This window comes from Moschus berezovskii, chromosome 6, assembly GCF_049115385.1.
Source record: "Moschus berezovskii isolate FMDL1 chromosome 6, NW_MosBer_1.0, whole genome shotgun sequence".
In the NCBI taxonomy this organism is placed as follows: domain Eukaryota; kingdom Metazoa; phylum Chordata; class Mammalia; order Artiodactyla; family Moschidae; genus Moschus; species Moschus berezovskii.
This window is the reverse complement of record NC_142465.1, coordinates 62885941-62909454: the sequence shown is the minus strand read 5'-3', so window position 1 is coordinate 62909454 and position 23514 is coordinate 62885941. Positions and strand designations below refer to the sequence as shown.

Below are 23514 nucleotides of genomic sequence, written 5' to 3'. Positions count from 1 at the left end.
AATAATAGAGTCTATAAAGCAAATGTCCCATTTTGATTGAGTGGGACCTGTTCAGAAGCCTCTTGCATGACCCAAAACTTCAGAACCTTAGGTTCCGAGGGGGAAAACATGTGCCATGGCACAAGGGGAAGCTTCCAGCCTATCACAGACTCTCTCTGACCCTTCTGATACATGGTTTGGATGTTGACTAAACAACAGAAATTTGTCCTTGGATAGCTATGTTTTAGAATTGTTACAGCTGAAGGGGCAGATATGTTGGAGAAGGCCAGGTAGAAATGAAAATGAGTCAAGAAAAGAAATTTTTATGAAAACTTAATCCAACTTGGTGGACGTGAGTTTGAGTGAACTCCGGGAGTTGGTGATGGACAGGGAGGCCTGGTGTGCTGTGATTCATGGGGTCGCAAAGAGTTGGACACGACTGAGCGACTGAACTGAACTGAACTGAATACTATGATTATTTCTACAGTGTTGCCTCCACATATTGCTGCAAGCCTGAACTCTTCATGAAACATAGGATATTCAGGTCTGTACACTTCCTGCTTTCTTTTTAAAGGATCATCACCTGAGATGCTTGTGTTGCCCCTGGACTAGCGAGTTCCTCAGGCCACTTCCCAGATAACAAGTCATTGTACTGAAAAAGAGGGAGTTGCATGTCACAGCTTCTTTTGCCAGGCCCCAGAACTGATCCAAGACCAAGGCTTCTGAATCACTGGGCAAATTCTCTACTGCCCCTGGGAATTCCTTTGGGCTCATTCTGAGAAAATAACAGTCTCAGAAATCTTTCTTTAATGAGGCTAAAAATAGTTGTGTGTGTGTGTGTTAGTTGCTCAGTTGTGTCCAATTCTTTGCGACCCCATGGACTGTAGTCCCCCAGGCTCCTCTGTCCAAGGAATTCTCCAGGCAAGAATACTGGAGAAGTTAGCCATTGCCTTCTCCAGGGGATCTTCCCAACCCAGAGATAGAACCCAGGTCTCCTGCATTGCAGGTGGATTTTTTACCATTTGAGCCCCAAGGGAAGCCAAAAGTATATTTCTCCTCCCCCAAAGAAAATAGACCTAGTTGCAACTACAGACTGCCTAGGGGCATGGAAGCAAGGAAATGGAGGGAATAGACAGGCAGCAGGTCTCTTTGGCAATAATTCTCCAAACTTTTTAAATCATACATCCAGTCTGTAAATATTTTGAAATGAAGTTGAGTATATAGTCCCAATATGTGTGTATATCAATTTATTTTAAAACTATTTATATGTACTTCTACATAAGCATATAGATTATGCTTTATAGCAATTAAAAAACCAGAAATTTTTAAAGAGCTAAAAATAAATCCTTCATCAACTTCACACATTTTAACATCTCTGAAACTGGGAAACGTCTTATGATCAGTAGTAATTTAGCATAGTGTCATAATCTAGTCGGTAGCATCTTTTCTTCCTTAAAGGCACATAAAACAATGCTGTATGGAACATTGGATTGTATCTTAGATTTCATGAAATAAGGTGTAACTAGAAGACTGACATATCTCCTTCATATACCCCAGTTAATCCTCTGGCTCACCCCCTGAAGTGAATGTTCCCCACATTTAGAGACCAGTGACAGATATCATGGAGTTCCTGAGTCATTGATCTCAAACTAAAAGGGGTGAGGGAAAATAATTCAACAGAACTTCATAGATTTCTTGAGGGGAAAATCTCTTTTCTAGATCTGATCCTGGCGAGGAAACATTCAAGTGGCTTCCACATCGTTTTTAGAGTCTCCTCATGGCCCTAGGTGAATAGTTAATTTCTGTGGAGTTTACCTTCTTTATCAAAAAATGGGTGCAACAAGCTCCATAGTATTTTATTTCTTGTCAGTTCCATCCCAGCAATCTGTAGAGATACCTATCACATGTCAAACACCAGAGATCAGTGTGAGAAAGGGGTCTGAGCACCTGAACAGGCATTTTTCCAAAGAATATATACAAATGGCCACCAAGTACATGAGAAGATGCCAACAACACTAAACCTTAAAGAAACGTTAATCAGAACTTCAATGAGAGATCATCTTATATTTGTCAGAATGTCCATTATCAAAAAGACAAGAGGGAACAAGTGTTGGCAAGGATGTGGAGAAAAGAGACCCTTGTACACGGTTCAGTTCAGTTCAGTCTCTCAGTCGTGTGGCAATGTAAACTGGTACAGCCACTATGAAAAACAGTATAGAGGTTCCTCAATAAATTAAAAATAGAGCTAGCATATGATCCAGCAATCCCACTTAAGGGCATATAGCCAAAGGAAACAAAATCACTACCTCTAAGAGATACCTGCACTCTCATATTCATAGCAGGATTATTAACAATAGCCAAGGCACCTAAGAATCCATCAACAGATGAGCGGATAAAGAAAATGTGGTCCATATATAATTTATTTTATGCATATTAAATTCTCAGAAAAGAAGGAATTCTGACATTTGCAGTAACATAGATGAATTTGGAGGACATTGTGCTAAGTGAAATAAGCCAGACAAAGACAAATGTGGAATACTTATACAAATACTTCTGAGGAACTTAAATAAAAAGTCCAACTCACAGAAACTGATTGTTGATTGCCAGTGGAAGGTAGAAGTGTTAGGCATAAGTTGATAAGAGATTTAATTGTAAGAATATGGTCTGAATATTTAATGTATAACATGGTGACTATAGTTGATAATATTGTAGTATATAATTGAAATTTTAAGAGAATAGAACTTACAAGTGCTCACAAAAGGAAAAAAAGTGTTAATATGTGAAATAGAGGGTGTGTTAATAAACTGAATGGGGGAATCCTTTCACAAAACATACATGTATCAAATCATCACCTTGTACACTTTAGAAAGTGAAACTGAAAATTGCTCAGTCGTGTCTGACTCTTTGCAACCCTATGGACTATACAGTCTATGGATTCTTCAGGCAGAATACTGGAGTGGGTATCCATTCCCTTCTCCAGGGGATCTTCCCAACCCAGGGATCAAACCCAGGTCTCCCGCATTGCAGGCAGTTTCTTTACCGGCTGAGCCACAAGGGAAGCCCAAGAATACTGGAGTGGGTAGCCTATCCCTTCTCCAGCGGATCTTCCCAACCCAGGAATAGAATCAGGGTCTCCTGTGTTGCAAGCAGATTCTTTACCAACTGAGCTATCAGGGAATCCCTTTAAATACCTTACAATTTTGTTTGTCAGTTGAACTGAAACCTGGGTGAGAAAAGAAAGTGGTCTGATGAAAAACGAACAAGACATTCCCCATCTTTAATGTCCAGATGCAGTCTCAAGCAATTTTTAATAAAGATTCAATGTAAGTGAAAATGGCCTCGTATTACAAAACTGCATGCTACATATGTGAGGAAGTAGGAGGGGTTTTGCCAATACAGACCTGAGAAGATGTGTACCTATACTGAGTAAAGAGGGAAGGTAAGTGATGAGATACACAGATGAACAAAAAGGTTCCTGAACTCAGGTGTTTGTGGTCTTACAAGAAAGACAGGCTCTACCTTTTATAACAGACCCTACGGAAATACACCAGGCAAGCACTCAGTCAGTAAGTCATGTTCAACTCTTTGCAACCCCATGGACTTCAGCCTGCCAGGCTCCCCTGTCCATGGGATTTTCCAGGCAAGAATACTTGAGTGGGTTGCCATTTCCTCCTCCAGGGGATCTTCCTGACCCAGGGATCAAACCCACATCTCCTGTGTCTCCTGCCTTGGCCGGGGGATTCTTAACCACATGCCCTCTAGGAAGCACCATACCAGGCACAGACTATAAATTATGGGAAATGGGAGGAAGCAGTGAATTCAGCCCAGGGCTTACAGGGAAAGCTTCAAATAAGAGGTCTTAAGGGGACCTCTCCAGTGGTCCAGTGGTTAGGACTCTGAGGTTCCACCGTGGTGGACATGGGTTCCATCCTTGATCCAGGAACTAGAATCCCACATACACATTCAGCACAGTGTGGACAAAAATAAATAAAACTTTTTTTAAAAAAAGAAGTCTTAAGCTAGATCTTAAAGGATGAATAGGTGTTTGCCAGTTCTAAACAGGCCTGGGAGAACAGCAGAGAATTCTTGTTTTGTTTATTTGCTTATCTATTTAATATATTAATATAATAATAATTGCTTTTTGAATATTCACCATGTGGCAATCACTGTTAAAATCTTTACAAGCATTATGTCATTTCATCGTCACAAATATCCTGTTACTATCCCCACTTTACAAAAGATTACTTAATGAGTTTCTTGCATGGACATACTATGATTAACTATTTCATCAAAACTTAGCCTCTGTTCACTGATACCAAATGGAAACATGGAGATAGAGTTTTGGGTGAAGTAGAAAAAGAGTAGCTTTTATTGTTTTGCCAGTAGGCTAGTGCCCTCAAGACTGTGTGACTCACCCTGGAGAGGGTAGTGAGGAGTAGGGTGTGATCAGCTCATGGACAGTTCTGGGATTGGCCAGCATCAAGTTGAAGTTCTATGTATCATCAATCTTTTAATTTCAACCAGTCTCGGGTCTATGTGCTTGTTGTTAGCAATTTTCACCTGGAGGGAGTCTGCTTCCTGTAAAAATAACTTAGGAAAATGTGTCAGGCCTTTATCTATATCTTTCAGGGAACTGTGAGTTTGGAAATTCAGCTATGTGGCAGAATTATCATCTAAATTGTTACCAGTTCCCCAGGCCAATAGCTACTCTTTGTTTCTACATCTTCACGTTTCCCAATCATTAACTCTTGAGTCAACATTTTACTTCAGAAAACAAAGTCACAAGGGCTTGTACACAGTTTCACTATTATATCATCTTCATTAAATTGAGGACTGTGTTTCCCAGAATGCCCTCACCTATATGGTCCCCCTACCTATAGAGTCAGCCAGAAGAAGAACTAGCAAGAGGTCTGAAAATAGGAAGTGATGCAGCTTCACTCTGCAAGTTGTTTTGTAGCCAGATGAGGTGATGGACAGAGGAAGCTGTGATCAGTGGGATTAAACACATTTTAGTTCTGTTCTTAGCAGAGGATTCTGTATAGACTTTCTCAGATGAAATAAAAGGAATAAATGAAAGAAAAGAGGGAGGGAAGATGGGAGTGAGAGAGGACAATCACTGACATCCAATAATTCTTTCAGGATTCTAAAGGTGACATTTTTGACTAGGGAAGGGCCTCTAGAAGCTTCTGCTCTACTTCCCTCAATCCATTGGGAGGCCTATCTGATGCTTCTGTCTGCCCAGCATTGCTAATGTCTGACGTCTCTACCTGTCCTGGATTGCTAATGTCTGATGTCTCTATCTGACCAGGCTTTCATGTTTCTGGAAAGGACCTGAAATCTACAATGGCCAATCACACCTTGGTGACTGAGTTCTTCCTCCAAGGCCTGACAGACATCAAAGAGCTTCAGGTGGCAGTTTTCCTGCTCCTGCTGCTTGCCTACCTTGTGACCGTCTCTGGAAACCTGGCCATCATCAGCCTGACCTTGCTGGACACCCGCCTACAGACCCCTATGTACTTCTTCCTGCGAAATCTGTCCTGCTTAGAAATTTGGTTCCAGACTGTCATTGTGCCCAAGATGCTGCTCAACATTGCCACAGGAACTAAGACCATTAGCTTTGCTGGCTGCATCGCCCAGGACTTTTTCCACATCTTCCTGGGGGCCACGGAGTTCTTCCTCCTCACAGCCATGGCCTATGACCGGTACATCGCCATCTGCCGGCCCCTCCGCTACCCCATCCTCATGAGCAGCAGAGTCTGCACGCAGCTCATCCTCACCTGCTGGCTGGCAGGATTCTCCCTCATCATCATTCCTCTCATCTTCACCAGTCAGCTTCCATTCTGCGACACCCACATCAACCACTTCTTCTGTGACTATGCGCCTCTAATGGAGGTGGTCTGCAGTGGGCCAAAGGTGCTGGAGATGGTGGATTTTACCCTGGCTTTGGTGGCACTGCTCAGCACACTGGTGCTGATCTCTATGTCCTATGCCCAGATTATCCGGACAATTATCCGAATCCCCTCTGTCCAGGAGAGGAAGAAAGCTTTCTCCACCTGTTCATCCCACATCATTGTGGTCACCATGTGCTACGGCACCTGTTTCTTCATGTATGTAAAGCCTTCTCCAGGCAAAGGGGTTGATCTCAACAAAGGAGTGTCTCTAATCAATACAGTTATTGCCCCTCTCCTGAACCCCTTCATCTACACTCTCAGGAACCAGCAAGTGAAGCAGGTGGTAAAAGACTTGGTCAGAAAAATGACCGGGCTCCAAAATAAGTAGCAACCCTACAAGGCACCTTCCAGGGAGTGTGAGGAGTCGAGGCTCACTCACTCCCATTGCTTCTTCCTCCACATCCCCTTTCAGATTCACTCTACCTCTGTATTTCAACACATAATTCATGTGTCAAAGATGACCAACTGTCAGAGACTGCAAGTGATTAGTATTTACTCTTTGCTTCCCTGTAGCCACCTACATTGGTTGTGCCCTCCCACACTGACATTGGGTTTGGCCATGTGGCTTGCTTCATACAAGTGACACTTCATGTTTGCATTGCTAGTTGCTCAGTCATGTCCAGCTCTGCAAGTCCATGGATTGTAGCCCACCAGAGTGTCCATGGAATTCTGCAGGCAAGAATACTGGGGTGGGTAGTCATTCCCTTCTCCAGGGGATCTTCCTGACCCAGAGATTGAACCCTGGTGTCCCTCATTGCAGGCAGATTCTTTACCATCTGAGCCACAAGGAAACTTGCAGAAACTCAAGAAGTCCTAGAAACCTGCAGCTATGTGAACAAACCTGGACTAGCCTAGGCAAAATTTGCCCCCATCACCCTTGCAGATAAATTCACACACACAGACACACATGCTCCCTGCCACCATGAAACAGAGCTGCCCAGCTGACAGTGGTCAAAGATACATGAACGAGCCCATCAAGAGTGACAGAGAACCATCCAGATAAGCCCAGCCCAAATCACCAACCCACAGAACCATGAATAAAACAAATGTGGTTGCTTTCAGCCACTAAGTATTAAAGTGGTTTATTATTCAACAAAAAATTTGTCAACAAAAAGTAAGCATATATGGTAAACACATGCAGTGTCCTGGTTCAAGATCTACCATTAAGAAGTGAGGGACAGAGAGTGATTGCCCATATGAGCTGTGGTTGGGATGATCAGGTCAGGAAGGAGAACCTGGTCTCTTCTCACCTATGGTCACAAGCCATAGTTCCCGAGAAATAGATTGCTACAGGATGCATAATGACAGAGTTATTTATTTTTCTTCTGGGGCATTCAGTGTCCTCATCACAGGTAATCTGGCCCCTGAAGTAAGACTCAGACAGGGAGGTTGGTAGATTTTGAAGGTCTTATCCTATGGAGCCTAATTTGAGCATATTCTCTGTGTAAAATGAGGGTTTTTAATTTCCCAGAAAGCTCAAGAGCCACATGTAGCCTAACTCCTCCACACTCTCTTCAAGGGCACTTTTGAGACATTGTTTTCCAGGGACTTTGTCACCCAAAATAAAATTCTCAGATGAAGGTGTTGGCCTTCGGGAGAGAGACCCAGAGCTTCCCTTTCTGGGTATGCATTTCTCAGAAGCTGCAGGAAATGGTCAGGCAAGAGGAGGGTGTGCTGATTTACCTACTTCCCAGCCTGAATCAATTATTTTTTAATATTTTTTACTACACTGGATCTTTGTCACTGCACACTGAATTTCTCTAGTTGGGATGCACAGGTTTCTCATTGCAGTGGCCTCTCTTGTTGCAGAGCACAAGTTTTAGGGTGTGCAGGTTCAATAGTTGCAGCTTGTGGGCTCTAGGTGTGTGGGCTCAGTGCTTATGGTGCATGGGCTTAGTTGCCTGGCAATATGTGGGACCTTGCTGGACCAGGGATTGAACCCCTGTCTCCGACATTGGCAGGTGGATTCTCCACCACTGGACCACCAGGGAAATCTCTGAATCAGTCATAATTCCATTCCCCAAGCCCAGTAAAGCAGACAATTAATGAGCCAGGTCCAAAGCAGACAAGTGTTGTATGCATCCACCTTGGCAGTTGCATCTTAAAGGCTAACACGCTGCATTGATACCACTAAATTCATTTCACCTCCTCTCCCAAGTTTTACAATGTGAAGGTAATTCCAGTGTGAGGCCCCCACCAGGTCTGTGGAATGATGGGGAGAGGGGCTGAGGATGCAGGACACAGTTTATAACATGTGCATATGGAAGAAACCAGAGGCTCAAGGCACAGAATCAATATTCCAGAGATAATCTGGTTAAATGGCTCTTTCCAGTGGGATTTTCTACCAAATGTTACACACCACACAGGTTATGAAACCTGAAAGGATTTCAATTTTCAAACAATGGAATCTCTGTCCCGGGAATAATTTAGGCAAATAACTCCCTCTAGCGGGGTTTTGTGTGGTTTTGTTTTGTCTTGTTTAGTTTTGTTTTAGAAAATGTCAAACACTGAAGGGAAGCACCCAGGGAACTCTGCTTAGAAACAATCCTCAGAAGAAGTTTTAAGGACTCTCAATAAAAATTAAAAGATCAATATAAAATCCTTTTTAAAAAGTGATATTTGACCATATATCTACTCTTGTCTCAAACCTCAAAAGGGAAAATAATAACTTGAAGTTTTCTTTTCCTCTCTTCCTAATAACAGGTGCCAAGGCTGTCCCTGAAGGTGAGCATGGAGCTCAGAGCTGCTCTAACTTTTCATTCTATTTAGTATGGGAGAGATCATCCCACACTAAACATCCCATTTGTTTTCATCCTGGACAACACAACTCATTCTAGGGGTGGGGGAGCAGAGGAAGGGAGAGAGAAAAGGATAAATAAAGGCAGGCAAGGAGGGGAACTTCCCTGGTAGCTCAGTGGCTAGGACTCTGAACTCTCAATTCAGGGAACACTCCTAATGCAAGAGGCCTGGGTTCGATCCCTGGTCATGGTGATCCCACATGTTACTCAGCGGAGCCTAAATAAACAAATGTTGTTTTTAAGGGGTAGGAGGGAAATGGGAAAGAATGAGAGGGAGTAGGAATAATAGGAGGGAAGGAGGGAGACAGAGAAATTCTAATCTTGAAACTCCTGTTTACAAATACATTTCAAGGTAGTCAAAGCATGAGTTCCCCAAAATTATTTCCCCTTGGAAATTTCCTTGTGAGTGCGATTTTTTTTAACTTTTTGTCAGCACCGAGTAGCATGTGGGATCTTCGTTTCTTGACCGGGGATCGAACACACCCCTCCTGTAATGGAAGCTCAGAGTCCTAACCGCTGGACCACCAGCAAAGTCCCTAAGTGGAAGGAAAATTTTTAAGCGCCTTACTGAGGCATAAAATACATTTGTAAAGATGCAAAATATATTTTTTTTGAAACTTTTATTTAAAAGTTGAATATCTGGATGTGATCTGGCCAAAGAGATTGGATGCTTGGAACAAATCCATTGAGCACAGATATCTATAGATTTTAGTGTTTCTAAAACCCTCCACAGTTTTCTGCTTATTCTCAGCTGAAATGGCTTTGGTTCGATTAAAATGGTATCAAAATCTTCAAATTGCAGGACACAAATAATTGGTTACGGGGATTCACTACTCTATATTTTGTCTGTTTATAAAAATTAAATTTTTTCAATATATAAACATGAAATGGGTTGTATTTAAGTAGCTAATGTGTTGGGGCTCAATGTGAAGTTTTATGTCTCAGTATTTTAAAATGTTATATTTGGACAGAAATTTCCTGGTAGAATAATTTATGAGAATCTGTCCTTTGACTACCTTAAAATCTACTTGGAAACATCAGTTTTATGATTACTGATTTTCTCTCTTCCTTTCTCTTCAGTTCAATTCAGTTGTTCAGTCATGTTCAACTCTTTGTGACCCCGTGGACTGCAGCATGCCCAGCTTCCCTGTCCTTCACCAACTCCCAGAGCTTGCTCAAACTCATGTCCATTGAGTCGGTGATGCCATCCAACCATCTCATCCTCTGTCGTCCCCTTCTCCTCCCACCTTCAATCTTTCCCAACATCAGGGTCTTTTCCAACAAGTCAGTTCTTCACATCAGGTGGCCAAAGTATTGGAGATTCAGCTTCAGCATCAGTCCTTCCAATGAATACTCAGGATCGATTTCCTTTAGGATGGACTGGTTGGATCTCCTTGCTGTCCAAGGGACTCTCCAGAGTGTTCTCCAACACCACAATTCAAAAGCATCAATTCTTTCGCACTTCAGCCCTTTCTCTTTCCTCCCCTCTTTTCTCATCCTTCTCCTTCCCTCCCCCTCCCCCTACGCTCTTCCTCCCTCTCTCTCTCATTATGGCTCTATCCCACCTTTTCTCACTATGGACCGGCACCCTTGACTCTTCATCCACTGTGACATAGCCCTTTATGCATGCCCCATAAAATCTAAATCTTCTTCCATAACTGACTGCATACAGTCAGCAAACTCAAATACTGTATAAGCACCCAGGAAAGAGATTCTAATTATGACAGCTTGGCCCTTGTGTTATCAAGTTCCAATCACCAGTGGTCAAGGAGCTACCAAGAAAGATTCTCTTAGGGGAATGTGGGCTGGGAAGAAATGATCCCACATATTGAATACAAAATAATCTCTCTGTGTCAGCTTCTGACTGACCACATTTATCTCTTCTTTCACATGTTTACACCATCTTGGCTTCGTTTTTATCTTCTCGTCCTTTGCTTCTTTGAAGAATCCATTTCCAGTATCTCTCCTGTCTTGGTTTACACACCTTTGTCCTTCTGCCACTTCCCTTAGCTTGTTTTGTCTTTCCTACTGGGGGTCTAAGGGTTGAAAGACTCTTGGTCAGCTACACATTATTGGTCTCAAACCCATATTTACAGCTTTCATCTTTTAAGTCACTCTGCCTACAGCTAAAGAGTAAGCACACATTCACTACAGAGAACTAAAGACAAACTTCATGATCTCATAGATTTACCTTAGACCAATCGTGAAAATAGAAACCATTCTTCTCACCAAACTCAAGAGGAAACTCCAGTACCATTTGCTCTCTTGACCAGAGTCAAGTGTAACAACACCATGGACCTCCCTTTCAATGATTCTGTGATCCTTGAAGTTCAGTCTGCTACTGAGTTTTCCATGTAAATGATCTATGGATTCCAAGTATATGAATAGAAGCCACCTAGAGCGTACTGTGATTCATGGGGTCGCAAAGAGTCAGACACGACTGAGCGACTGAACGGAACTGAACTGAACTGAGAGGTGCAGAATCAAAAAGAAAATGGGGGTGGGAAAGACTTCCCTCATGGTCCAGTGGTTGAGACTTTGCCTTCCAACATAGGGAAAGTAGATTTCATCCCTGGTGGAGAGCTAAGATCCAAATGCCTCACGGCCAAAAAGCCAAAACATAAGACAGAAGCAATACTGTATCAAGTTCAATAGACTTTAAAAATTGTCCACATAAAAAAAAAGTTTAAAGAAAGAAAATGGGGTGGGAATATCAGGGAAGGTAGTTCAAGTCAGTGGAGGAGAAGATAGATGCATATATAACATCCTGCCTTTCATCAGAAAGCAAGAATCAGAGAACAATGATCCAACACAGGAAAGAAAGAATTTGCTCTGAAATAAATGCTAAACACCCCACTGCCATGGTGAAACAGTGATTCCACTGACAGTAGGAAACCAACACCACTTCTGCATTCCTCATGCTCCTGAAGAAGCACATGGCAGGCTGTAGAATTAGGCAAACCAGCTCTCAGATGCCAATAATTCAGAGTACTTGTTATGTGATGTTGGGAAAACTGCACAACTTTTATGTTCTTCATTCCCTCATCTGCAAAATAGGCAAAATAATAACTAATAATAATGATAACTAGTCTACCATTTACTGTATTCCAAGCACTCTTCTAAGCACTCCACATCTATCAGCACATTTAGTTCTTGTGATAGATTTATGTTGCAATTACTATTCTTACAGACCCTATTTAACAGATGAGGCAACTGAGGCACAGAAAGGTTAGAGAACCTTCTGAAGGTCACACACCTACTAACTAGGTGGGCCAAGAGCCTAAAAATAACAAATACCTCAAATGTAGTGAGCATAAGATGATAAAAGAATGGAAGTTAATAAAACTCTGCCCAGCTCAGGTAAAATGCTTGATAAACTAATGTTGCATTTTTATTATGATGATCATCATTATTGCTTCAGTTCCTGCAAGACTTTCTTCCTGTAACTGATGCCCTTGTAACAGCATCCTCGTGGGTCTCTTTGGAACATCTTCCTAGCTACCTGACAAAAGTTAATTCCCAACATTATTTATTAAGGCTAATTAAAGTTTTATTGACCTGGGCCCCCAGAGAAAAATTTATTCCCCAATGTCTCTGCTGAGTAAACTCAGTAAAATGTGAATCACTCAAACTGATAAAAAATTGTATAGAAGTCCAGATCAAATGGAGGGAAAAAAAGAGACTGTGAGAGGCAAAATATTCCTCTATTCTTCAAATAGTTTAAATAAGGTAGCAACTTCAGAAATTGTTGATCCAGTCCTAAATGGGATCAATTTATAGAAAAGGTAGTAACAAGTGATTGATTAAAGGCAAAGGGAGCTAGAAACTAGTTCTTTTCAAACTCCTACCCAAGAAACCTGTACGCTTTGTGAGCAATCAGGGCATGGAGTAGTACTGGAAAAGTGGAGTATATGTTACATTGTATCCTACTTTCTTATCCATATCTGACTTCTCAATTTCGACTCTTCCGAACAGCATCCAGAGGTAAAATCCCTCAACATCTTTTCTGAGTGTCAAAAAGTGAGTATGTCCTCAGTTCATCAATATTATCACTTTATGGTGACAGATTATGAAATCCAACTGAATGTGATTTCTACTACTGTTTTTTACCATTAAAAATCTCATTCAGGTTCATTTTTTTATGTTTAGATTATGAATACGGGGATAAAGGAAAAGAGAAAGGCTTTTGTTTTGTGATCAGTGGCACTCCAGAAATAACTATCATTGACCATTTAAAATTCTTCCAGACATTTGGAAATATATGTATAAATTCCCAGTTTCTTACACAGATAAAAATCACAATATATACTTGTGATTGTGTTTACTTCACTAGCAATATATTGTAAACATACAAAAGTCAGTACAGATAATTTTCCCATTTTATTCCAAATACAAAATGTCACAATTTATTTACTTATTCACCTATTGGTGAAATTTTTATCTTTTACAATTCTTCTATATGTCAATAATGTAATGAACTTCTCCAAACAATTATATATTCAGACTTGTGATTATATTTCTGTGAAATGCAAATGTAAATTTCTCAATGATAATGTAGAAAAATTCTCCAAAGAGCAAAAAGTGAACAGAAGCCTGAGCCTCCCATTCAGAGGGTGACATTGCCTTGACATTAGAATCCAGGGATCACAGTGGGCCAAGGGCAACAGGGACTTCCACTATGAACTTGTTCTAGATAAGCACCCTTGAAAATCCTTAGTTCCTGTGATACCAGAAGATCAGAACAAAGATAAATGCCTAAAATGATTCTTGACCCTAGCAGGTTTTTTTCTGGGAGGAATCCATATTAGTCTGTAAGGGACCAAGCTGTCTCTTTCCTACTTTTCTGTAGCAGTAACATCTATGTCCTGAAAACTAAAAGAACATAAGAAAGTTTCCCAGTCCAGTAAACATTACTCCCTGAATATTTAAACAGTTAAAGAAAGCTTTCCTAGAATTATTGTCTAACTGTAATCTCAACAGGAGAAAAAGTCTCATACAAAAAAAAAATTCAATATTTCAGAGCTTTCTCCAAACCTGCCACCAGGCACAAAAGCCAGAATATAAAAAGAGCTATTCACTCCTGCAAAGCAAATGGATATGGAGGTGTCCGATATATTGAAGAAGACAGCAATGAAGCAAATGATCAAAGCATTAACACTAAGGAAAGATGAAACATTCTTACAAAGTCTTGGAAAAGGTTTTCATAGATAGAGAGAGGAAAAAGCAAAGAGTGGATAAAGGGGTAACTCTTTATATGCAGAAGACTATTTCATTGCCTCAAGAAAAAGACTCCAAAAAGAAGGCTGCCTACATGGGAACCTGGGTAAACATATTTTGTGAAGGGCCAGTTGAGACCAACAGACATTCTGTTAAGTTAGAGGAATTTTCCATGAATAAATTTCAAGGGGAGCCCACGTCCTTCCCTCAATATTCCTGAGCTTTGCTGCCCTTTTCATACTTCATTTCTTATCAGTTTCACAGGCAGAATCATTAGCAATGAAAAACCGAACATTGACAGAATTCATTCTGCTGGGACTAACAGACATCCCAGAGCTTCAAAGTATCATCTTCATACTTATCCTCCTTACCTACATAATCAGCATCTTAGGAAACCTGACGATCATCACCCTCACACTACTGGACTCCCACCTCCACACGCCCATGTATTTCTTCCTCTGGAACTTCTCCTTCTTAGAAATTTTCTTTATATCCACTTTCACGCCTAGGCTACTATTCAGTATCTCAACTGGGAACAAGAGCATCAGCTTTGCTGGCTGCCTCACTCAGTATTTCTTTGTGATATTCTTTGGGGCCACAGAGTTTTACCTTCTGGCTGCCATGTCCTATGACCGCCATGTGGCCATATGCAAACCTCTACATTACATGACCATCATGAACAACAGAGTCTGCATCCAGCTAGTCCTCTGCTCTTGGCTGGCTGGATTTCTCATCATCCTATCCCCAATCATCATGACCAGTCAACTGGATTTCTGTGCCTCCAATGTCCTGAATCATTATTTTTGTGACTCTGGACCCCTCATAGGAATATCTTGCTCAGACACAAGACTCCTGGAGCTGGTTGACTTCATCTTAGCAGCTGTCACGTTGGTGGTCACCCTGGTGCTGGTGATTCTCTCTTACACAAACATCATCCGGACCATTCTAAGGATCCCTTCTGCTCAGAAAATGAAGAAAGCCTTTTCCACATGTTCTTCCCACACGATTGTCATCACCCTCTCTTATGGCAGCTGCATCTTCTTGTTCATAAAACCTTCAGCAAAAGATGGAGTTACCTTTAATAAGGGAGTTGCTGTGCTCAATACATTAATTGCCCCTTTATTGAACCCATTCATTTACACACTAAGGAATAAACAAGTAAAAGAAGCCTTCAATAACGTGGCCAGAAAAATAGCACATCTTTATTCATTTTAGTGACCCCAAAATCAGTGGAAATGTTGAATTATTCATAAAGTTATGCCAACTGATAATTTGACCTTGTGATAACTCCTTTTGTTAAAACTGTTTCTCAGACAAACTGACTGAAAACACATATCAAAATTTAGTTTAACATCTGTCAGCAAGAGAAAGGTATTCAAAGAAAGTCAGTTCAGATATTTTATTTCCTATAGATATCTTTTAATAAAGAAGGAAAATAATATCTTTAAAGTAAATACAAAACAGAAATTTCTGAGTAAAAATTGCTTTACTTGTCATAAATCTAGTGATCAGGTGAATGACTATATCTACCTTCCATGAAGGGTCCTTAGTCTTATCAATCACTATCAAAAATTTGTAAATATATTTTGTCAGAAATTCCTAGATACTTCCCAGAAGAGATTATTCATGATACGACACACATACAAAAAATCTACTTCATAAAACGTTCTCAGGTTTTAAGCAATTTTCTTCTGCCTCCAACAGTTCCAAAAAAGAGCCCGCCTCTTTTTGGCATCTCCTACAGAAAATGATTCCTACTGTAAAGTACTGTATGGAATCTCACATCTGTTCAGAAGGACATTTCTGATCACTGAGATCAGAATGAAAACCATTACCAAGGAATCATTTGGACTCCATTTAAAGGTAAATTTAGGTGAAGAGATATCTTAGGTTATGTTGGCAATGATCTGAAACTGTTGTAGCTGGAGTCTGGAAAAGTCCACCTAACTTTTACAGGATGCATTTCTAGATGAACCTGAGGAGGCTGAGCAGGTTACAGATGCTTCTCAGGGAGGCCTTGGGATGCTAAAGTCTATTAACTCTCTACAACTTCCTGAATTTGGAGTCCCTTGGCTGCCTCTCTGACCTTGCCAATCATGTGGTCATTCTGAGAGTTAACTATCCTCTACCTCTTCAAGCCCCATCATTCCCATGAATATTAACAAGCCTAGCTCCATGACTATCTGTCCCACCATCATCCCTGGTAAAGGAAAACCATCACTGAACTTTTTAGTGAAGGTTTTGGCCCTCTCAGCAGTACATTTCCCATGACCTTGCGAATGATATGCGCTGTGGGCCTTCCAGTGGAACAAACCAACTAATATGCCTTAAGTTCATATGTCATGTGTCTAATCCATCATTCCCACCTCCCTCGGGCTTTTTATTCCTTCCTTCACCATCTTCCAGACAACTCAGGTATTTCCACATCACTGAGTGTTGGACATCACTTTTTCAGGCACTGAGAGCTATCCCAGTGTTGAAGTGGGGTCCCTGGGAGGATGTTAAATCCAACACCCTGAAAATGTGTTCCCAAGTCAATAAATTCTTGATCAGTCAAGCCAGTCTTACATTCTGGGACCCTGATCAAATCCTAGTCCCAGGAACACTTCTCTGACTTCTGCCAGTACAAGCAAGCCAATTCTTTTCATTCCTTAGTGTTCTTTCCTCTTTTACCAAGTCCAGCATTTCCTCAGCTGGATTATTCTGGGTTTAATCCTAGTTATCAGTCTGACATCTAGGAGAGGAGTCAGGGACGGCTCTTAAGGGGAATATCTGATGTCTTGTAAATAGGAGGCCTCCTAAACATCTTCCAGCTAGCCCTTGGTAGGGAATAGTGGCCACCTTTGCAAACCCAAAGTGCTCATAGCAAGCTGAAAAGTTAAAATTCTCAGAAGCATCTATCCAGATACACCTTTTCCACATTTTCGGTATCTGTGTTTCCTCCAGCAGGGTCCTGAGCTTCATAAAGGACCTGCCAGAACTAAGCATTCAAATGTCTCTGAAGCTCTCTGCTGCTAACAAGTAGATCAACAAGCCACTCAACTATGTCTGTTCTCTCACTACAGGAGATAAGGCCTCTAACTAACCAACACATAGGTGAGCCCTCTAGCTGTCACACTTTGCCATTACCTGCTCATTAATAGCCCTTAGAATCTTATTACCCTCTTCAGGGCATCAATACAACTTAGCAACAATCAACTCTACTGTCTTTGTAGGCATTTTTTTCCACTGTATTTTTCTAATGCCTGCAACATCACATCTGCCACTGTCTTCCCCTCCACCAGGAGATTTTTCCAGATTAACACCAGTGAAAATTTAACAATGAGCCACCACACTATATGCAAGGTAATAGCAGCCACAACTGAAAGATTTTGAACTGTGGTGTACTGAAATTATTGATAACGCCAATTAAAACTAAACTCAAGCAATTTCTAACTCAGTAGATCTGATCTATCAATTATCAGCCTTACACACCAAAATAACGCCCATTTCTGTGTACAAATACTGTTTACCTCAACTTCTACTGTTTGTCTGTACTTAATAATAAACTTGCATTCAGAAATTACAAGACACACACAAAAGCAAGAAGAAACAAGCCATTAATAACAACATAAAACTTTGAGCCAGACCCAGAAGTGACAAATATCTTGGAATTATCATACACAGACTATAAAGTAATTATGATGTGCCAATGTTAAAATATTTAATTTTTTTCACAAACATGCAAGACCAGTTGGTAAACTTTAACAAAAAGAGAGAAAGTTTTTTGAGAGTATAATAGAATGCTAGAACTAGAAAACATAGTAACAGAAATAAAGAATTTCTATAATGAGCTCATTAGCCTAGTGGTCAGAGTTTAGGAAAAAAATCAGTAAAACTGAAGAATGGTCAACAGAATTATTCAAATTGAGTGCAAAGAGGAAATTGTGTGAGAAAAAAAGCATATTATTTTAAAGCAGTGAGACAATATCAAACATTCAAAAATATGTGCAATAGATGTCCAGAATAACAGAACAGGATGAGGGAAATAAATATTTGAGGTCATGTGCTCAGTCACTCAGGTATGTCTGACTCTTTGAGATCCCTATGGACTGTAGCCCACCAGGCTCCTCTGTCCATGGGATTTTTCAGGCATGAATACTGAAATGAAGTGAAGTTAAAGTTGCTCAGTCATATCCAACTCTTTGCAACCCCATGGACTATGCAATCCATGGAATTCTCCAGGCCAGAATACTAGAGTGGGTAGCCGTTCCCTTCTCTGGGGGATCTTCCCAACCCAGGAACTGAACCCAGGTCTCCCACGTTGCAGGCAGATTCTTTACCAGCTGAGCCATCAGGGAATACTGAAGTGGGTTGCCATTTCCTCCTCCAAGTGATCTTCCTGACCCAGGGATCAAACCCAAGTCTCTTGTGTCTCCTGCATTGGTAGATGGACTCTTTACCACTGAACCACCTGGGAATAATGTCAGATAACTTTCCAGTTGTAAAGAAACAAACAACAAACCCAAGAAAACTGGAGAACTCACAGCAAAATGTCAGGATATGTCAATCAGTTTCTCTCTCTCTCTCTCCCTCTCCCCCTCCCTCTCCCTCTCCCTCTCCCTCTCTCTCTCTCTCTCTCTCTCACACACACACACACACACACTTAGATACATCAAAGTCAAACTGCTAAAACAAAAATGAGAATATGTTGAAGTCATTTAGAATTTTTAAAAAACTACTAAAAGATAAGAATCTAAGATTTTTCAAATGAAATTATGCCAGTCAGAAGACATTGGGATGCTGGCTTTAAAATACAGGGATGAGAAACTATTAACTCACAATTGTATGCCTAGTAAAAATATCTTTCTAAAATAAAGACCAAAATGTGAGAGTGCTTGGCTAAGATGGTACAGTAGGAAGACTGTGAGCTCACCTTCTCTCATGGACACACCAAAATTGCAACTATTTACAGTGTAGTTATTGATGAAAAAGACCAGAATCTAGTAGAAAATATCTTCTGCAAGTAAAGATATAAGGGTTGTGGGAAATAGAGATTCCACTCTTAAAGGGCACACATAAAATTTCACATGCTCAGGGAATCAAAGCAGAATCAGTGATTTGAAAGGAGCTTGGGTTAGATTCACCTACTCACCTTGGAAAGTATCCCAGAGAGTCAGGAGACAGCTGGAGTTCACCTTGGGGATAGAAACACTGTAAGCAGCCATATTTGGGAGCCTATTCTATGACATGAATACTGATGCTGCCCAGCACCATTTAGGAATCCTCCCTCTAGCTTATCAGCACCAGGACCTTGCCCAATCAGCAGCAAGCAAGCTGTATAAGATCCCCTGAAGCCGCAACTGCCCTGGGACATGGCCCTGTATTTGAGAGAATCCAGGACCTGGCACCACACACCAGCATGCAGACACTCCCATCAGAACCCCCAGGGCCTTGTAACCAGAGACTGCAGTGTCCAACTAGTAAAAAAGCAATATCCCCTGGACCACCTGTTCCCTGGCCCAACCCACCAGCCAGCCAGATCTAGCCCCACAACCAGCCTCACCCATCTGCAATCAGGTACCAGCTCCAAGACCCAGAGTCCCAACCCCATTGTCCAGCAGACTGACACACCAACTCCAGGACCACCCAGACCCAGCTCCACCTACCAGTGAGACAACACCAGCCCAAGAACCCCTAGGCCCTTGCTGTACCCATCAGGGGATAGACACCAGCTCCAGGACCAGCACAAGCCTGCAACCTGCTGTGGCAGGACACAGTCCACCCACCAGCAGGCTGGTGCCTGTCCCCAGACACCTTGGGCCCTGGCCCCAACCACCAACATGACAAGAGCAGCTCTGAGACACCTTGGACCCTCAGCCAAAAGCCCCAGTATCCAATCACACCCACCAGTGGGGCCAACACAAACTTTGGGACATCCCAGGTCCCACAACCAGATTTTTCAAGAAACAGACTGGCCTATCAGTGGGCAAATGCCAGCTCTAGGACCCCCAGGGCCCTATAGTCAGAGATCCCAGGACCCAGATCCACCCATCAGTAACATAGCACTACTCCAGGACCCTCTGAACCTCAGTACCCCCATCAGTGGTCTGACACTAGCCTCAAGTGACATGACAGATTACATGGATGTAATAAATATATATGGAGTATTCCATCCCAAAACAGCAGAATACACACTTTTTTTTCAAATGCACAGGAAACAGTCTCTAGCATAGATCACATGCTAGGCCAAAAAACAAGTGAGAGCAACAGATCAGGAGTTGAAAAGATAGATAGAAAAGACAGATTGTTATTCACAGTCTCCAAGATAGTGGGGCATGCCAGACCATGCAGAGCCACACAAAGTAGTACCAGAGTCAATCAGGAGGCAGAGGGAACTAGGGGATAATGTAAGCAGGAGCCTTTATTGTGTTTTTCATGGGAAGGAATGGGTAAGGCAGTGTAGGCAGAGTAGGCAGAGTAGGCAAAGTAGACAAGTTTAGTATTAGCTAGTTTGAATAATTTCTGTTGGCTCTGGGTTTAGGGGCTATCTCTAGTTGTCTGGTACCAAACCAGATATCAGAGCTCAGTAAAGTTGGTAGCTGTGGGTATGGACTCTAGATTACTCAGTTTGCATATGAAAGGTATGCTTACAAATAAGTAATTTATCTCTAGGAATTAGCTGACCCTGAGAGGAGCAGTCTACCCACACATCAAAACATCAGAATAAAAAGACATGCTGGGAATTCCCTGGTGATCTAATGATTAGGACTCATCACTTTCACTGCTGGAGTGCCCAGGTTCAATCCCTGATGATGGAACTAAGATTCTTCAAGCAACATGGCTTGGCAAGAAAAAAAAAGAATAAAAAGACATGCTTAAACACAGGGACTAAATTGTTAAGGTCCTATAAATCAAGTGAAGGAGTCTTCAGTTTACCTAAAATGAGAAGCTATTGACCTATTAAAAGATTTAAAGAAGTAAAATGATACCATCTGACTTATACTTGGAGAAAATCACACTGACTGGGTGGAGACAAGAGATGGAACAAGAATGACTGTGGTGAGGGAGAGAGACAATCAGCTAGACTGAAAATTTAGCAGCAAAGATGATAAGAGGTGGTTGCTTGGGATTAAATTTTGGATGCAGGATTAACAGGCTTTGCTGAGAAATTGAATATGCAGTGTTATAAAATAAATGTATTAAAATAGACAATCAGATTTTTTATGTGGGCAACTGAGTGGTAACAGATCCCTTACTGTTGACAGGGAAGCTTGGGAGAGTAACAAGAGTTCTACTTGGGACATGGTAAATTTGAGATGCCTTTAAGACATCTAAGGAGAGATATTCAGCTATATATACTGTAGAGGCCACGGTCAAAGATTTAAGTGTAGAAATCACAGAATTTAAAAAGGAAAGTTTTAAGAAGGAGAGGGGATTAAGTATGTCAAATGCTGCTGAGAGACTCAATAAGATAAAGACTGAAAATTATCCATTGAATTTGGTACCATGAGGGTTGTTGGTGATCTCAATAAGAAAAAATCAGTGGAGTAATAGAGACAATTGGAGAGAATGGGAGATAAAAAGAGGAGACCAAAAAAAAGAGGTCGTCCAGTGGTGTAGTTTGAATACAGGGAGCACTGGGTTGATCCCTAGTCAAGGAACTAGATCCCACATGCCTCAACTAAGAGTTCCCCAGCCACAACTAAAAACTTTTCATGCCACAACTAAGACCCGGCGCAGCCAAATAAGTAAATAAAATTTCTTTTAAAGTGAAGACAAGCATCAACTAGAAGGCATCAAAAGTTGAGGGAAAGGCCCAAGCTATTCCAGGTAACACCTATGTTCTATTCCCAAATTTCACCAATTTTCCCAGACATGTTAAACATTCATAAAGCTTAATTCTTTGGATAAAGACCCCACTAAGAACATCTGTAGTAACATGAGGGGCCTGAACCTTGATGCAAACCCTGACTTCTTGCCATGAACTGATGGGTAATGGGTTCACTGGAACACTTTCCATCTAAAAAGAAAACCAGGCATGAAAATAAATCTGATTCAACCACATTTCACTGTTATTAACTTCTAGAGTTTTCCAGAAGCATCTACATTTAACAGGGAGCCAAGATTTCACACAGAGGAATGAATTGTCCATCATGAGATTCTAGACATAATGGAGGGAGACCCTCAAGTCTTATGTCATTTGTGACCAAGAAAATTCTACAATGTGTGAAGAAACAAAGTTAGCCAGGAGAGGACAAGGTATGAGGAAAATGAGGACATAGCTTGGCCAAAAATAATGAGGCTAAGGAGAGGAAAAAGGATGCAGCAATCATTGGAGACTTAGACAGAATGACCAGCACATGACACTATATCGGTTCAGAGTAACTCAAGGAGCCCCCAGGAGTCAGAGCCTCCCAGGTCCCCAGGGGCAGAGGTACAACATCAGCAGTAGAATAACTGTGGAGCCACAGACGTCAAGTCTCACAGAGGAGAAAGAGAACAACAGAACCCAAGCCTGTGCGCATCAGCCCCACTCTAGCTGAGTGGCCATTTCCACCTCCCCAGGTAAGTGGCCCACAGAGTGCTGGGCAGCCTTGGACCTTTCCCTAATAAGATTACACCCTGTCCAGGGACAGCAAAGGAAGAGGAACAGGGGATAGATCAGGACTTGCTCAGGGCCTTATGAGCTGTCTCTCTGGGCTGGAAGCCAATACCTATACTTGGTCAGGGAGAAAACAGGCCAGGGGAGGTTTCCCAGTTCTCTACTACTCATTTGCAAAAACATGTTTTAGAGGTCACCAGCCTGGCCAGACTGAGAGAAGGGATGAGAAAGGAAACAGGAAACCCTGGACAGTTTCTATCAGATAAAGCTGCAAATAATACAGCAGGCAAGTATATTCAGGCAAGTTTGCATGTTCAGAATATGCAAACCTTTGAACATGTACTGTGAGTAGTTCTGCTGTGGGATGGGTCATACCATGTGATAATTGTGCAATCTTGTGATATGCATGCTTGTAGTGTGCCTAATAGGATGGGTTGTGTGTGGTTAAGAGGTGGGGTTGAGGCAGTGGCTAGTAAGTGCAGGTCAGTACGAGGACAAATGACCATAGGTGGACATTCATAGCCTCCACACTGTCTGTGGTCAGTGTCTGATGAAAACCTAGGACATTCTTCTCAAGTTTTTATTGATGGTCCTCATCTCAGAGCCCACAGATGGACCTGGATGCATCCTCCTTTGCCCCTCCATATGCTCCCCAACAGAAACAACATGCACACACAAACGCACAAACACTACCCCATGCAGAGCTCCCATTAATACTTCAAGCAAAAAGAAAAGATCTGAAAGGAAAAAACGAACTGTTTGACTATGCTTCCCAAGATTTCCCTGCCAATAAAGACTGCCCTCGGGACTTCTCTGGTAGTTCGGTGGCTAAGACTCTGTGTTCCCAATGCAGGGGGTCCAGGTTCGATCCCTGGTCAGGAAACTAGATCCCATGTACTGCAACTAAGACCCAACACAGCCAAATAAAAATAAATATTTTAAAAAAAAAGACTGCCCTCCTCCCCCATTTTCCCCATTTCCCAAA

At 41.7% G+C, this 23514-nt stretch overlaps 2 protein-coding genes across 2 annotated transcripts; both read left to right on the top strand.

Annotated features, from left to right (window-relative positions):
- Window positions 1–5322: 5322 nt before the first annotated feature.
- On the top strand, window positions 5323–6258 carry LOC129536054 (olfactory receptor 2AP1-like). Its single transcript, XM_055394820.1, has one exon. The coding sequence runs from the start codon at window positions 5323–5325 to the stop codon at window positions 6256–6258; it is 936 nt and encodes a 311-aa protein (XP_055250795.1).
- A 7899-nt stretch (window positions 6259–14157) lies between these two features.
- Window positions 14158–15160, top strand: LOC129536052 (olfactory receptor 6C4-like). The gene has a single exon (XM_055394819.2). The coding sequence runs from the start codon at window positions 14225–14227 to the stop codon at window positions 15158–15160; it is 936 nt and encodes a 311-aa protein (XP_055250794.1). The 5' UTR covers window positions 14158–14224.
- The last annotated feature ends 8354 nt before the right edge of the window (window positions 15161–23514 follow it).

Coding starts and splice junctions, on each gene's coding strand:
- LOC129536054 (XM_055394820.1), top strand. CDS start 5,323: ATGGCCAATCACACCTTGGTGACTGAGTTCTTCCTCCAAGGCCTGACA.
- LOC129536052 (XM_055394819.2), top strand. CDS start 14,225: ATGAAAAACCGAACATTGACAGAATTCATTCTGCTGGGACTAACAGAC.